This window comes from Coloeus monedula (genome assembly GCF_965178545.1).
Source record: "Coloeus monedula genome assembly, chromosome: 7".
NCBI classification, from domain to species: domain Eukaryota; kingdom Metazoa; phylum Chordata; class Aves; order Passeriformes; family Corvidae; genus Coloeus; species Coloeus monedula.
Window position 1 is genome coordinate 12132114 of NC_138787.1, and position 17569 is coordinate 12149682.

The following is a 17569-nucleotide window of genomic DNA, read 5'->3' on the forward strand; positions in this document are numbered from 1 at the left end:
TGTCCTTGTGTCTCCCCTCTTCCCTCCCAGTCATTCATAGATGTGTTTGTCATCCTCAGTAAAAAACAGAACACACTGGTTTTGAGGTTGTGCAGGTAGACTATTGCTTTTGTGCATGTCATTGTGGATGAAAAATGAGTATCTCCTTTCTGATCTCAGTGTTGTCAGACTAATAAGAAATCTAGCTTACTAAACACAAAAAGTTTCAACTGATGTTGCACCAAAAAGCCAGACTCTTCTTTCTTCGAGGCCACTTTCCGATGTGCTTTTGGGAAAGTTGCCTCTTTTCTGTAGCAGGAGCTCAACAACTGTCTCCTCCTTGCTGGAGTGTGTTTAGGCTAAAATATATAAAACCAGTAAGGTATTCAGATACCTCAGGAGTCAGATCAGAACTGAAACTCAAATAGGAAAGAAATACTTCACAAGTTCATGTAAAAATGTGCGGGATGCTAACAAGCTGTGGTGCAACTCATACTCACCATTGTTAAAACTGCCAAATTGTGAGATGATGCCTTCATTTCTAAATAACTAAAATTTAGAAATGTTCTTTCAGGAAAAGGTTTTCCATGTCAGTTTTTAGCTTAAACAGGTTTTTGTGATGAGGCAACAAATTTCTGATTGCTTGTAAAGAGATCTTAAAAGAAAATTGCAAATAGACCTTTAATTATGGCTGCTGAAGAGAGCAATGTTAGTGAAGGTAGATAAAAAATTACACAAAATAAACTTGAATAACAAAAAGCCTTTGGGTATTTTCAGTTCTACTAGATTGTACTCTGCAGAGGAAAGGATTTCAGTGAAATTGATTTATGCTGTCTTTTGTTTATCTTCTTATTGTCAGACTGTACTAGTGATCAGAATGAAAATTCATGTAATCTGGTTTGCTGTGTAAACATCGTGCATATGCTAATATGGGGATCAAATAACTTTCAAGCATTGTGAACATTTAAATAATGCTGAGCTAATACTGGAAGAATATCATCTACTGAAACATTGCAAAATATGTAGTGTAACAGCTTTTCCTACAAGATATTTTCTACAATATATATATTTCCTATTAATATAAAGGAAACTTGAAGTATCATTTCTCCAATTACAAAATAGCTTGGCTAGGCAGTAATCCTTTAACACTTGTAATCACCTAGTACAGGTGATTGGGCTTTGTATTTACATTCTCATCACATCATTCTATCTCCTTATGCCAAAAGTTTGACAGGGACAGTTCTAGTTTTTGGATTGAGGTGCAGGATTCTTTTGTGAAATACACAGTTAGATTAGAGGTTCTTATCAGTTGTCTTTTCACACTGCTTATGGGTCTAATATGTTTATGCTAGAAGGGAAGTATGTGCAAGAAAAAGAACATAATAGTTAAAGACCAATGCAGAGCTTATCAGGACCATCTCATGAATTTGCGTGTAACATCAGCTCAAATGTAGCAGAGACAGTAACAGTACTAACATCCCTCAAACTTGCTTGAGCTTGTCAGCAGCTTGTCAATCAGCACAACTTCAGGGAGCTACTGGGGTCTGTTCCAAAGTGTTGACAGAGCAATATCACTGGAGTATCTTGTGTTTTTGTTGATGCCTAAGCTGTCAGACTCCAATAGTGTCTAACTACTCAAACTCCCTTCCTCATGAAAAAAGGGCTCAAATTGTACCTCAGTGTTCAGCAGCTCTCCAGCTGAACCAGCCCCCAGAGGATGCCCATGAAAAAATAGCTCTTCTTCTTCTGGATGAAGAGCCCTGCTGCAGTTATTCATGATGCCACAGCTGACGCTGTCTTCCTCAGTCTCCAGAACAACAGTCATTCTCAAACTGTGCACAAAGCTGGTTCAGGGGAGAGTAAAGATTATTAAATGCTCCAAGGAGAAAATTGGCATTTTGAGGGGTTTAACAGGGTTATGAAAGGACTCATTCGAATTACACTTAACAGTAACCTCTGTGCCATGCAGCTGGGGCTTACCTTTGTGAGCTGTGTCAGCATGTTTGCCTCCATGTCAGCTTGGTCTTTTTATTTCCCCATCTCTTCAGGCACAATAGGTTGGTTTGTCATAATGCCTAGAAGAGGCAGAAGGAAAGAGAAGATTCTGGTCATCTGGAACCCTTGTGATTCTCATCAGTAAAGCTATAAATCAGCCAGCCTGGCAACCTGAAGCAGCTTTTCTCAAGAGGCACTAATAACTTTAATCATTTTAGTGGGATTTGGAGGTATTGCAGCTGACTGAAAATATCTTTTCTTTTTCACTGTGCAAATACTAAATTTCATGCAGTAAACTAGAGGAAGATTAATTTGTTTCCACTAATGTCAGAACAAATTCTGAATTTGTTCTGAGCATGAAACTGTGAAATGAGGCAGCTGTCAGCATAATTTGCCCCTATCATTGCTGTGCCAGCAGCTCATTGTAGTTTGGCATTTGCAGCTCTTTTGCCATTGTACACTAGTGTGAATCCTGCCAGCCTGTGTAAGGCCAGGCATGAGTACTGTTCATTTGACCAGGAACAGGGCACTTAAGTTTTTGCCCTCAAAATCACTTCAGCAAAATGATTCCTAGAGAGCTGCTGTCTCTCCTGCTGCGTTTCATATCTCTACAGCACAAGCATTGGCTGTGTCTCATTTGCATGCCCTCCATGTTAAGCCTCTGCTTTGCCATGTCCCCTCAACAAAATTGTCTCCTTCCTGAGCCTTGCTTCAAAATTTCACCTGGATATTAAGCTCAAAGAGTGCTAAATCCTGTGCTCCAAACTGCAGATACCTGTGGTGAACAGTGATATGATGCTGATAGCTTAAGTTTGGTACCTAGGTCATGATCCTGAAAACGTGAGGGGTAAGGAAAGGAAGAATCAGTCCTTTCAGGAGCCTGGTGTGGTGAAGGGAGACAGAAAAGAAAGGGATAATAATGTTACTCTGTTTTTTTCTGTATCATCAGTCATGGAGATAAGACTCAGTTGATTCAGAGCTATCTTGAGTCTGGTCAGTGGAGGAGGGAATTGAGTCCCAGTGCTTGGTCTACTACAGCAGGGGAACCTGTGGACTGATGATTAGGGCATGGATTCAGGTACATTCAAAGAAAGAAGTGGTTCTGAGTTGTGTGTTTGTCGCCAGAGTCTCAAATGGTATGTGGGAATATATTCAGGTGTTGATACTGATACGCAAGGTAAGGAGATTTTTAGTGCTCAGAGTAATCAGAAAAAATTGACAAGATTATGAACTCTCCAGAACATCAGCTAAAGTAGTATGTCCATGATTTTAAACCCAGTTCCAAACATCTATAGAAAACCCAAGAGAACGTAACTAGAGAGGAAGGAATTAGCAGAATGTTTTCCCTCGGGTGTCTTTAGATCTGAAATGCATTCTGTTCCTTCCTCTGCTAGAGCTCAAATCTGGTTATACCTGAGTGTGCAGAAAGTTCCTGTAGCACTCAGTATCCAGTTCTCCACAGCACACCAATGGCTACAGGCTGTGCACTGGAGTGTACCAGCTTGATAAAACATTTTAGTGTCAAATGGACACTAAGAAGCATTAAAAGAAAATGCTTTCCCAGGAGGTATTGCTGAGCTGAGCTCTGAGCAGTTCTCAATAACATTTTTGCTGTGGTCTAATCACGATCACTGTATTAAGGCTGAGTAGGGCATTTTTCCAGAAAATACATATTAAAAATGGTTGAACTCCTAAGTTAAGGAGCTGTTCAGTGTAAGTGACTGTGGGACCTTTATGTGAAAACAGTGGGATCCTAGCAGGAATGAGAGACAAGATTTGATCCACTGGTTTTCCACACTGTTCTTTTCCTTTCTCCTTCTATATGTTAGCATTGCGATTTCTCTTTGTAGCTGTCTTTTTTTTATCCCCTCAGGCCAGATTTTTTTTCCCAGTTTTCTGTCTGTTGTTTTCATCTGTTTATAATGCTGATAAATTCTTGTTGGAGGAAGTGTTGCTCTTATTTTGCATTTGCTGGTGCTGGTTGGCCTAGGACATTTCTAAAGAAACATTAACTTTTCCCATATATGACACATGGCCATTTATGGTTTCCAAGCTGAGAAATGCAGTTGTACGCTTCCAGATGAAAATTAGTATGTTCCCTCTTTTTAGCCAAGAGTGCTTGTCCTCTGCTGATATAAATTAGTACAGCTGTATTGTCTTCAGGGAGGGGAATCCTCATGAAGGTCTGTACCTTAAAGAAACTTAGTTTATCATATTAACTAGTCTGACATGGGCAAAGGCACCAAACTGTTTTTCTCTTGTGTTATTCTTTAATTTTTCCAATGTTAGTTTGTAGCTAGCTAGAAGGGAGGTACTCAGGTGGTTGTTCTTTAAATTTATCGGTCCTGTCCTCTACTGCTACAACATCACAACATCCAAACACTTTCCTGAAATATTTGTCAGAGACCAAAATGAAACATTAGGAATGGAAAACTGTCTAGTAACACTTAAGATTTGACTATAAAATATGATAAATATGGGACTGCTATGGCCTTGCTTTCATTCTGGTATTAAAAGTGGTTCTATTTGGCATCAAAATAAAATGTTAGGGGCCAACTGGTTTAGTAAGGATCTGTTGTTAGACTGGAGAGAGGATGGTCCTGGAATGAACTGCACTAAAACACTCTTCTCATGAGCTCTGCTGTTGTGACCTTGTTGCTTGAATATGTTTTCCAGACAAAAGTTCATGTTTCTATAACCTGTGTAGTGCACTAGGGAGACACTTTGATAACAGAGGCAGAAAAGACAAAAATCTGCAGTTTTTTTAATTTAAGAGAAAATAGTAGAGATGATTTGATTCTCTTTGTAGAGGGTAGAAATAGGTAAGAACTTACAAGACTCGTTTCAGCCACCTGTTGTGAAAATCAAGGAAGTTTATTTAAACCATGTAGTTACAAAAGCTATTTGAAAGTAGATTAATCCTGAGAAGCTATGACTATTTAGATTAGCAAGCTGAAATCATCACCTGCTTATTTGGAGTTTAAGCTTAATGCTTATGCTGGAGAATACTGAGTGCCAACTGGAACAAGCATGTCCTTCCATTGTCAGAGCCTCCCTCTTAACTGATTTGCTCTACCGTGAAAACACCCTGCTGTTTTATTTCCTCTGGTGTATACGTCACGCTAAATTGATCTGGCAGGCCAAAACAGTAATTTTAGTCTTGTTTCTATGTATGAAACAAAAAAATGTGTTACACTGCAGTTGTGTTGTCTTACTGCAACCTTTGCCATCAGCCAACCAGCTTCTGTCCCTCTTGTTGACTACTGGGAGGCAGTGTAAGGGTCTCCTCCTCTACAGGGGGCATGGGAGGCTGGGAAAACCCAAGGGCAGAAGACTGCAAAGCTTCTGTTGCAACCCTCCTGTATGAGGTTGGTTGGAAGATTTCAATAAATGGCACTTGAACATGCTCTAGCTGGTAAATGCTTGGTTGTCAGCTGTGTGTTTGCTGTGTGTTCCCCACACTGCCTGCTCACCAATCTTTCCCTGTTGTAGTTAAGGACCTGTCAGTTCTTCTCTCTTAAAGTCTTCCATCTCTCTTTACTGCCCACTGAACTCTGCATGATCTTCTTTTCTTGCTAAGGATGTTCTAGACAAATGTTTTGGGTTTAAGTTTTCTATAATGTCTTCCTTCAGTAGAAGCCTGTTCACATGTAACTCAGGGTCTTCACTGGGTACAAAAGCTAATGTTTAAGGTTGATTTTACTAAAAGGGTTGAGAGCTCCACTCTTCCCCTGAGTGTGTGCCTAGATGTACTCCTGGTGTTTGACATACTTTCTGCAATTTCTCCCCCAGCTGCTTGAATTTACTCGCTTATGCAAACACAAACATTAATATTAGTGGTGTTTATTAAATGTGAATTTAACTTTAAGAATAATCTACTGAGGCGAAAACAGAGTGACACACCAGAGCACTGTCCCCTGGAGAGCCTTCTGCAGAGATGCTACTCCACTGGACAATGTTACTGTGTTCATAATGTGACCAATTTACCACATGAGGTGTCTGCTCTCAGACAGTTGCACTTTGACAGCTTATAAGCATTATCAGGGATCAGACACCAAACGTTTGTGAAGGAGAGGCACATGACTCCTTTAGGAAGGCCAAGTAAAAGTGGAACAACTTGACTTCCCAGTCTTGGAGGGAATAGGGGGCAAGGAAACTGACTTCTTTTATAGAGATACTTTAATGTTTATTTACATCACAAACCATTTTCTTGTTTACCCTGACATGTTTTGCAAAAATATCTCTAAGGAAGAGAAGGACCACATTTCACACATCTTTAATTTTGTTGCATTCTTAGTTTTGTGCTGAGACCTAAACTGTATTAATCTGGGTAGCAGCAATGGTTTATCTGGCTTAATTAGGAAACAGGCTGTTGAGTCATTTGAGGATTGCTGTGCTGAATCAGACTGACTTCCACATCTGTGCAGATACATGGGAAGGCCAGTGAGGTGTTTGTGTAAAGCAGCACACATTCATTATCACTAATTTTTTGTAACTGGCTTGCCTAGGTGTTTCTTCAGCTTCAATTTTTTAAGTCTTACTCATTTCAAAACAGCCCATAATTAATGTCTGAAGTCTGCGTGTAGTTACAGCTTTCGATTTTGTTGTAGTTCTAGCATGAATTAAATTATTATTTTTTTCTTTCTTTTTTTCCTTTTTTAGCATCGTAGACAAAGAAGTGTCATTAATGGCAGAAATTGATAAAGTTAAAGAAGAAGCCAGTAAGTAAAAAAAAATATGCAGGGAAATTCTGGAATACTGTGGAAACAGTTGTTTTGTTTGGCAGAAAATTACACAATCCATAAATTTGATTAGCAGCATTCCATCATCTTTCACTCTATATGTATACAGTCAGATAAGGCTTTGATGTTCCAGGGTAGTTTCTGTGAGGATTTTACATCAAAATTTCACTATTATGAAATTAAGGTAAACCAAAAGGTGATATGGAGTTAGATTTAAATTACTTACTCCTTCTGCTTACCTATCAGAGATTTTTGACCACTCTTTTTTTTTCCCCCCCCCCCCATTTCTGTGGTTATTCAATTACTTTGTTTCCATTTATCAATCACTGTTTGCTTGCTTATATTACCTACCTAAGTTAGAATACTGGAATTACGGAGTAGGGGAGTAGGTTATTGTGTTGCCTTGCATAGCTTTAAGGGAGAATGATCAAGCTTATGAATTAGAACAATTAAAAAAAAATCTAAAAACAGATGTTTACTGCAGTCTGTTTTCTTAATAATCTATGGGAGCTGATCTGATTCTAGGCTTTCATGTTGTCTCTGGTTTTTGCATTTTCATGTATGTATATTCTGATGGGGGGGGGGAAGCAAGATGAGCCATGTATTAGGATACCACAATACCTGTCTTACACTTCATCCAAGATACAGTATTTGTATTTGCCCCCAGTAAATACAGGGGAACGTGTTTCAGTAGAGAATGCTAAGCAAGAAATTGAACACTAACCAAAGCATTGTTAGAATGATACTTTTCCTGGCAGATGAAAATATCATTTCTAGGAATGTATATAATCCTTTTATTGATTCCTGAATTTAAGGTCCTTCCAAGCAGGGTCACAAATATATGTAACATTCTTGAATGCTTCATTTGCATTTAGAACTCACTTAGTTTACAAAGGTATACTAATGGAATTTTTTTTTTAAAAAATGGTCTAAATTCTCTGTTGCTGCCCAAGTCTCTTGCAGTTGTATGTTTGGAAACTAGAAGGTATGAGTTATGACAGCAAAGATTTGCATTAGTTTGTGTTTTGAATTTTATTTGTTAAATTTCTAGGAATAACATGAAATAGATGTGGATTGGAAGCTCTGTGTTATTCTGGGAAGGAGCTGTGGAGGGATATGTATCAGCAGTTTTTTGGTTACCTGCAGACACCAGGTAGCCATAATCAGCTACAGAGCATGCACTCATTCCCAGGAAAACCAGTGGTAGAATTCCCACTGATCAGCAGACACAGGTTTAAGCCCTAACTGCATAAACAAAACCACATTTTGGAAATCCACTGCCCAGGGCTGATGGTATTATAGGGTCCCTTCATTAATCTTGGCCAGTTACAGGAATTTTTGTAGAAAGTAAACCAAATTCCTACCTACTGGCGTGCAAAGTGCTCCATTTGCACATGGCATGCTCTGTTTCCCTGTTTTCCTGCCAGCCCCACGCATGACAGTGGATGGCCCCAGTACCTGTCTCCAACAGCGTGGTTTCTGCTGTCTCTCAAGGTTGCTGTAGGCTGTACAGTGCCTTCAGAAACAGGCAGCAAGTTGTTACAGGAATCTAACATGCTAACTGAGATTTAGAATATTATTTATTTTCATATCTTTTTGCTGCACTCGAGGACTGTTTTACAGTGGGTAATCTTATTCTTACTGTCAACACTAGGAAAAATTCCAAATATGATAATTTCAGGGTTTTTTTAAAACATGGGTTTTGGCTGGCATCTCGTGGAAATAAATGCCAGTATGAGATCATATGGTCTAGGCAGTCACTTCAGCAAAGAGGATGTTCATCTTGGGGAGGAACAGTATTAGCATTACCTAGAATAAGCAGTAAAGCAGAACTATTGGACAAGGTAAGCATCTGGTAAACTGTTCAATTAATCTGATAAAATTTTCTCACTCTCGTAGATCATATTCTACAAAAAATGAAATTAAAAGATCAGCTGGAGAGATAGCAGCTGTTCTTAACATAAGTAATGATGTAGGCACAGATTTACCCTAAAGGAACTGTAGCCACCTCTGCCTTCCCTGCCCTGTGTGACATGCGCTCCTCTACAGTCACACAGTTTGTTTGCTCCCACACAGCTGTACAGGTGCAGCTGTGTCTCCCTGTGCCTGCTGGACCATGCTGCACTCAGTGAAACATGGCAACAGGTTTCCCAGAGGAGGGGAGATCCCTCGCAGCATTCAAGGTCAGGCTCTGAGCAACCCCATCTATTGAAGATGTCCCTGCTCATTGCAGGGGGGTTGGACTCGAGACCTTTAAAGTTCCCTTCCAGCCCAAACTATTTATGATTCTATGATACTTTCAAAAGAAGGTGTTACCTGATTAAATAAATGATAATGGGTTAAGAAGCAAACTGTCTGTGAAATATCATTAGTTCTCACCTTTAAAAATAGCGTTAAAAAGTATAAGCTGGTTACGTGACTTCTCAACTGTGCCGTGGAAATTTGTGGCAAAAAGCAGGCAAAGAAGCCAAGGTCTCCACAGCTGTAATGGAGTGTGTCCTTAGGGTAGTTTACATTAGGTACCACTCCCCCTGACTGTATGTGTAAGTTCAAGACAAAAGACTATGACTGTTACTATTTTGCGTTTAGATGTTGTTTCCTCTCTGCCATTAAGTACTGATCCCATCAGATAGTTAATCAGTTGTTGCTTTTACACTGAGTCACCATGTAGGTAATAGTTGGTGTATATTTTGTTTTCCACCAAAATTACAATGTCGTATTATCTTGTGTATAAGTAGATCATTGCCTCGTGGTTTATGATTAATCTTTCCCTATAAGACTATAACTACTCACCCCTTCCTTACATAGAATATACAAGACAGGCAGTAATGAATATTTAGTATTATTTTTAATAAAGACTATTGGCCTTCAAAGCTGCTTTGCTGTTGAAATGGCAAATGTGTATATTCCGTATGTGAAAGCAAAATGGTGATGTATATGAACAGGGGTTTTTTCAGAGGAATTGAAATTCCCCTAGGTAAATCAAATACAGCATGTCTTCAGAAACAGGCTGGTGACTCAATGTAATGCTTCTTTCCATGTCTCAGTGGAAGGCTCCCTTGTATTTGCGATTCAGAATAAAGCACCAGAAAACTCAAAGCAACATGTCTTTGCCCCTGTTTGTCTGAATGTTGGAGGATTGGTTTAACTTTGATTTTCTGACAGCTATCCCATTTTCAGATCTTTTTCAAAATCAGGCAGTTCAGTGAAATAAGCTGATCAACTTAATCTGTGCAAGTAGCATATTGGAAGTCCAGTTGAAGTCAGTGGTCCATGTTTGTCTCGCATGTGATGTACCATGTTAATGCCCAAAGACTAATAAATTACAAAGCAATTTACCTTCCTAGCATTAATGGCTGACTATTGGTATTTGGCAGTGGAAATCCTGACTGCTCGGCAGAAGAAAGCTGAGGAGCTGAAGAGACTGGCAGACCTAGCCAGTCAGATGGCTGAAGCACAACTGTCTGAACTTAGGGCTGAAATTAAGGTCAGGCATTCACTTCTGCTTGGGTATTTTAGCTGTTTGCAGAAATGTCTGGGAAGAGTTGTCACATTAACATGCCCAGGCTGTTCATTCCTGCCGTGGGCCGAGGGGTAAATAGCTTTCCATAGGGAAAGTGTAGCTTCTTAAAGTACTGTAGCACCTCTGAGCGGTGTACAGATGCTATAGGAGAAGTGTAAGCTATCCCCTCTTCAGTGTAGCAGTGGGGAGTTTTGCTGTCTGTGTATCATTTAGACTTGGCAAGTAAACCTGATAGCTTCAGGTTCAGTGATCAAACACATATTCTCTGCTGAAATGACCCACTTCCCAAGTGTGGGAGTGATCCACCCATCACTGGGCTGTGAGACGTAATTTTGTACAGATGAGATAATACTTGGTTCTGCACAGAGATCTTGTTTACAGGGCAGGGTCAAGAATTTGTTGAGCCTTAAAGTGAGCTTAAGTATTGATTGGTTCTTTTACCATCCATACAGTCTTTTGTTCAGAATGTAAATTACTGTTATCATGTCTATTTTTGCAGCACTTTGTGAGTGAACGGAAATATGATGAAGAGCTGGGCAGGTCTGCCCGATTTTCCTGTGATACAGAGCAGCTGAAGACCCAGATTCAGCTCTGTGGAGAAAGTAAGTGCTGATGATTCCTCTCAGAGTTTCTCAGAACATACCTGTTCAGCAGAGCTGACAGCACGTGTGCTGCCAGAGTGTGTGTGTGTAGCAAGCCCAGTATGAGTGGTGTCTCTGGCTGCAGCAGGACTGCTGAACACACACAAGTCAACTTTACAGTATGCAACATGTTAGACTCACTGTGCCTGGGCTGCACAGTCCATATGCAGGTGCACAGTACCGTCTTTGTCAGCAATTTCCATGTATTACTCAGATCAGTTGGAGTTTTCAATCTAAACAGGATCTCCAACTCTAGGGAATACACAAATTCAGTAATTTATAAATAAATAGTAAATTGGAAGCTTCTCTGTGTGAGCATAATGTAATGAGACCAATTCAGATCTCTCCTGCTAAGAAGTAACTCCCCAGCTTTATAACAGTATTCACTGGGTTTTTCAGGAGCCATATGGAGTCCTAAATCATAGAATCATTAAGGTAGGAAAAGACTTCTGTGTTCACTAAGTCCAACTGTCAACCACCATGTTCACAGTTAAACCATGCCCTCAAGTGCTATATCCACGTGTTTTTTGAACACTTCCCTGGGCAGCCTGTTCCAATCCTTGACAACCCTTGCTGTAACAAAATTTTTCCTAATATCCAACCTACACCTCCCTTGGTGATACAAGAGACTTATTTCCTCTCATCCTGTTCCTTGTAACCTGAGAGAAGGGACTGGTCCCACCTTGCTACAACCTCCTATTAGGTACTTGTAGAGAGCAATAAGGTCTCCCCTCAGCCTCTTTTTCTCCAGGCTCCTGTTTCCAAATCATCTGCCCTTCTGCTTGGAAATTCAGTTTTGCATTTTTTTGCTAAAAGTGTCATGTCCCAGTTGCAAAATAAGAGCCTATTTTTCCTCTTTGTCATGCTTTTTTCCCCTAAAAAAAGTAAATAATATAAGGCTTTGCCCAGAATGTTACTCTGTCCTATGGTATTCCAGTCAGGAGAAAACTGGTAAAACAATACTTAACTAGTGCATCTTGGTGGAAGGAAAATAATAAATGTTTTCAAGTAGTTCCTTAAAATACAAAACAGAGAAAATGCTACACAGTCTGCCAATACAAGGTTCTGACTGCATAGCTAAAGAACTGACTGCTTGGAGGCATAACCAGTTTAACTCATTAGACCATAAGAACTGCTTTTGCAGAACACTTTGAAGATCCATCTAACCCCATATCCTGTCTCTCAATGAAACCAACCCAGGATGTTTCAGAGGAAGACGTAAACTTCCCAGTAATGCACCTAATTGTTTACAGTCACCTCATAGACCCTATCTAATACCCTGAGGCATAAGAGATTGAAAATGCCATAAAGATTATTATCCTGACTAATAGTACCACAGCTGCTATTGATACAACCATAGACTATTTTTTTTAAACTCAATGAACTACTTTCCTAAATAACTTCCAGCTGCAGTTAATTCTGCAAGTTAATTATTTATACCTCATTTCAGTAAAGCATTACATAAGCATAGTTTGATGCAGGCCTGTTCAAATCAGGTCAATGAAGTCAGAAGAGCAGCTATTAGCAGGGGAGCAGTGTCATCCTAGAAATGACTGATCGTGCACTGACTGTCTGCAGAACTTTGCTCATACCTGCCCTCAGTGACCTTCGATGAGCAACTCATGATGATGGGTGTCTTTGACAAGAGCTTTTCAGTGCAAAAGATGTTCCTCTTAGCATCATCTCAATGAGACCCCTACCCTGCTGGGAGCTGCAAATACCCCTCAAGCAGAGATTATACAAGGCCTATAGCTACAAACAGCCACTGTTAAGGGCTTTAACAAATGCAATAACCAAACCCACAGAGCTTGTGCAAAGGAAGAAATGTTCTAGCATGAGAAGAGCATAGACAGCATGTACTCAAAATTAAGGACAGGAAGAAACAAAAATAATTGGATTGACATATGAATGCCCAGCAGAGGGTTGTATCCTTTTCTTGTACACCTTTTTCTATTAAAAATACATTTTTATGACAAGCATCTGGGTTTTTAAATGGTCTTCCATGTGCAGCAGTGTGTTTTAGGCAAGAGAGAATTAATAGAATTCAGGGATGGTTGTCCTCACTGAACTCAGAAGGGAAAATTCAGTTCATTGTGCAGGTCATTGCATTGTTTTTCTGAAGAGGACACCTAGTGGGAGAAGTAGCTGATGTTGGCATAAGTGAATAAGATCCTCAGAAAAGCTAACAGATGATGCTTAGTTACTAAAATGATTCCTCATCTTCTTTCTCTGTACTAGAAGTGAAAAAATAGATAAAAACAACAGGTGTCTCTCTGGAGTGAACCTCAGATTTGTCATCTGTACCAGAAGGAAACAGAAAAATTCCATAATCAGGACAGCAAATTAAGATCAAGAACTTCATTAGCCTCAGAATCTTCTTCAAGACTGCTTGGGGGCCATTTCACAAAGGCAGCTTGAAGAAATGCAGAGAGGAATCAAGGATTTTTTTGGGTGCATTTCATACCCAGATATGACAGTGCTTAGTAAATTAGATGATCTCAAAATACTGAGAAGTAGAGAGCAGGAATATGCTGAGATGGGCAGTAGTGGTTCCTGATTGTGAGGAGCAATCTCACTGCTGTGGTCTGCATGAAGTGGATTAGTGCAATGCATTCAGTTCCAGTTTTTATAGATATCCATGATATGGAAGAATCTTTTTTACCCATTTCCTTTCGAGAGGAATAAGTGAAGTTCTCTTGGATGCCAAAATCCTGGCCTTTTGCCAGACTCCTTCCAGTTTTAATGTAGCACCACCACATTGGCTCTTTTATCTCCAGAAGTGCTTCACAGTGAGGCAGATTCACAGGTGTGGAACACTATGGGCTGACTCCCACCACGCTAACTTCAACAGTTAGCTTAAGTTAGCTGACTTCATTATTTAAAGTGAGACTGAAACAATGCTTCCAAAATTAACTGTAAGCAGGGTAAGAATACAGCCCTGTTGTTCAGATGTTGATCATTTAACTGATAACATAATCCTTTTTTTATAGTTTCTCACCCAAAGAACAACTACTCCTCAAGAACACCATGTAGTTTAGTGCTGTCTTCAATGACCTCGCATGCAACAACTGGCAAGCAAAATGCGCACACCCGAAAGTCCTCTAGTAATGCCAAGAACTCTGATAATAAAACAGCCAGCAGTAAAGTACAAAGTCATCCTTCTTCCAATTCTACAGAATCTTCTTCTCAAGGAGTCCCAACAAATAAGCAGGTAAGATGTCAATCAGTTGTGAACTAAACTAAATTACTTCAAAACTTTCAGAATAATATGTAGCATTGAAAGTTGTTAATATGAAATCAAATACTGGTTTGCGGTCTCTATTTAATTAATTCTTTTTGAGGATATGTAAGCATATACTTTCCAGCTTCATTTTCAAGTCAGCTGAACATACAAAGTAGAAACAGCATATGAGTAAAGACAGCTGTCAGTTTAAAAGTGACTAGTGGCAGTAATAGAGTGAAAAAGAAATACCCTCCATTATATCTAATTGCTATGGTGGAAAAACATTTCGTCCTTGTCAAATGGTCAGTTGATGTGCTGTTGAAGCACAATTATTAGATACACTTTGAAAGTAGAATCCTGCCAGGTTTAAAAGCACATTATTTCAGAAGCTCTCTAATACAGGTTATATGCTATGTGCTATATTAGTAGCATTATATTATATATGTATGATACATATATGAATGATATTTTGTTGTAATAGCACCGTAGAATGTCCCTGTACAATTGTTCTTAGGTAAAGTTGCCACTAAAGTTGGTCTGAATTTTGTACCAGTGGGGACCTTAGGCTCAAGTAGATGCCTGAAGGGAAATATAAGAGCAGTGTATAATACCAGTGCATGTATGGAATCAGCTATCCTGTCAGGCATGCAAGTAAAAGTAATTCAGTCACTTCCCACTGAGAATCAAAGCATCCTCTGAGCAAAATATCACAATGGACATGTCTTCCACAATGAGGATTCTTCACTTGACTTTCATTTACATATGAACATCTGTTCTTCCTGCAGTCATACTGTAGGACTTGCACAACGCTTTACTAGGAAAGCAATATACATGATTTGGGAAAAAAATCAGTCAGTATCAAGTTCTTCAGGACTTCTTAACTGCTCAGAGAATCACAGAGAGGTATCCTGAGTCAAAAGGGATACAGAAAGAGCGTTGAGTCCTGCTCCTGGCCCTGCACAGCACCATCCCCAGGAGTCACACCATGTGCCTAAGAGCATTGTCCAAACACTTCTTGACCTCTGTCAGGGTTGATGCTGTGACCACATCCCTGGGGAGCCTGTTCCAGTGCCCAGCCACCCTCTGGGTAAAGAACTTCCTGATACCCAGCCTGAATCTCCCAACACAGCTTCAGGTCATCTCCTCGGGTCCTGTCACTGGTCATTACAGTGCCTGCCCCTCCTCTTCCCCTCACAAGAAAGTTGTAACTGCAGTGAGGTCTCCCCTCAGTGTCCTCTTCTCCAGGCTGAACTGACCAAGCAACCTCAGCTGCTCCTCATACAGCTTCCCTTCCAGGCCCTGCACTGTCCTTGTAGCCCTCCTTTGGACACTCTCTAATAGTTTAATGTCTTTCCTATATCATGGCACCCAAAACTGCCCCCAGCACTCAAGGTGAGGCTGCCTGAGTGCAGAGCAGAGCAGGACAATCCCCTCCTTTGCCCGGCTGGCGATGCTGTGCCTGATGCCCCCCCAGGACATGGGTGGCTCTCCTGGCTGCCAGGACACTGCTGAGTCATATTTATCTTCTATTGACCAGAACCTGCAGATTCCTTTCCTCAACAGCTGCTGTTGAGATATCTAGAATTTCATGCCCTTTTCTGTACTCTCTTGAGTCATGGCATATTTTAATTTGGCATCAGTGATGAACCTGCCATCTGCATCTCTAGGCTACTCAGATGTAGTATGGTATTTGCAGTTCTGGTTTTAGTTATTATAAAGAGACTCTGGTAACAATCAAAACTTTTTCATGTTTTCCCTCTCCTAGTAACAGTGTTAATTTTGACTGCTGTGTTTCTTGGCCTGTTGGAAGGATTCAGACAACCTAACAGTTATCCAATTTCTTTCTGGGTAGAATGGGCCTTCTAGCCAGAGACGAAGATTCAACCCACAGCACCAAAACATGCGGCTCAATGGATCTCATAAGTCACAAGGTGCCAGTAATGAGGCAGATCAAAATACAAAGAGTGGTTCCAGGTCTGAGCACAGAAGACAGCAGCATAACAGCTTTCGATCTAAAAACAAAGGAGCTATGAAAAATCAAGAGCAGTCTACAACTGCAAGGACCACAGAGAATCCAACGCATTCGGAGAAGTCCCGACGGAAGCATCACACGCCCGACGCCGCAGAGCACAGGCCTTTCCAAGGCAGGGTGTCACAATGCAATTTATGTCCTGCAAGAATGGAGGTCTCTGCTGATGCCACTGTTCTTTCAGTGCCAGCTGTGACTTTGGTGGCTTAAAATGTCACAGTGATGGCAGGCAGAGAAATTTAATCTCTTCATTTTAGTTCCTTGCTCGAAAAGCTTGTTGGTGAAGAAAATAAGTCAGAACATAGTCTTTTAAATCTTTTGCTGCTTAAAACTTGTTGGTATCTTTATTACTTGCTAATTATCAAAATTAAATCATACTTCCAAGGCTTTCCCCAGTATGTTCACGTTTATTTTGTCATGACTATACGGAATCTTACCAAAGCAGCATTTATTTCTTAGAAAAAAGAAATCTAGATTGGAAAGATAAATTGATAATTAAATTCATAATAGCAAAAACCTGTTGTAGATACGTGGTTATACCAGCCAACATTATTATTTCATAGAACAGCCTGTATTAGAAGGATTCCAGGAAGTTTGTATGCTGTGGTCTGCAATGAAATCAAATAATCTTATAGAATTTTTCAGCAAATCTCTATACACCTCTTCTTTTTTGTGCGTGTATACACGTACATGCATGCACACTGTATACGCAGAGAATATTGTTCTCTACAAGAAGAGTTGACAAAGCAGTTCATTTGATTTTAGCTTACTGTTCCATAATCTGAGATCTTTAAATTCAAGTATAAATTGTATTAAATGTATTACATATTGGTATTTTTCATGGACAAACTATTTTTATGAGGCTGAGGAAATACGCTCATTTAAGTTTGGAATGTATATATAATGGCTATTCAGATGCACAGCCCTGTTCTCCATCCTTATCAGCCACTTTTCTATGACTAGTTGGATTTATTTTTTGCATATGAAAAGTTGCAGGTCTTCTAGACTTGAATTCAAATTATTTTTCTATATTTTTGCTGTAGGAACCATCTGTCCATAACAAGAGCTATGAGTAATAAATTACTTAGTCTTTATGTTCTGAGTCTGTATTTCAGAAAACCTGTTTCTTCCAAATAATTAAAATCTTCTTTCTAAAATACTCTGGTGTTTGCTGCTTTGCAGTGCCTAATCTTGTGCTCTTACCCAAATTGTATTTGCTTAGTTGAACTGGTATCAGTGGGAGGCTTTCAGCTGAGTTTGGACGGGACTAGGCTTTTGCTTCTAGCTTGATTCTAATGCCACAGCGCACAAAACAACCTTGCCATGAGAGCAATGAACGCATTTTAAAGTAAGTTACTGTTTAACATAGTAAGGTGTCAGAATCCAGAGCTGCCATCAGGTAACCTATTGGCCCAAATGTCAGAATCAGAAAGGTGT

General features: G+C 39.8%; 1 protein-coding gene across 1 annotated transcript in view; it reads left to right on the forward strand.

Annotated features, from left to right (window-relative positions):
• Positions 1-17226, forward strand: part of SPATS2L (spermatogenesis associated serine rich 2 like) — a 79723-nt gene extending 62497 nt beyond the window's left edge. The window contains exons 9-13 of the mRNA XM_082284637.1: positions 6637-6695; positions 10094-10203; positions 10739-10841; positions 13871-14091; positions 15956-17226. Of these exons, the coding sequence (XP_082140763.1) occupies positions 6637-6695; positions 10094-10203; positions 10739-10841; positions 13871-14091; positions 15956-16342 (880 nt within the window). The 3' untranslated portion in view covers positions 16343-17226. The remainder of the gene's footprint in view (positions 1-6636; positions 6696-10093; positions 10204-10738; positions 10842-13870; positions 14092-15955) is intronic.
• Positions 17227-17569: the final 343 nt, after the last annotated feature.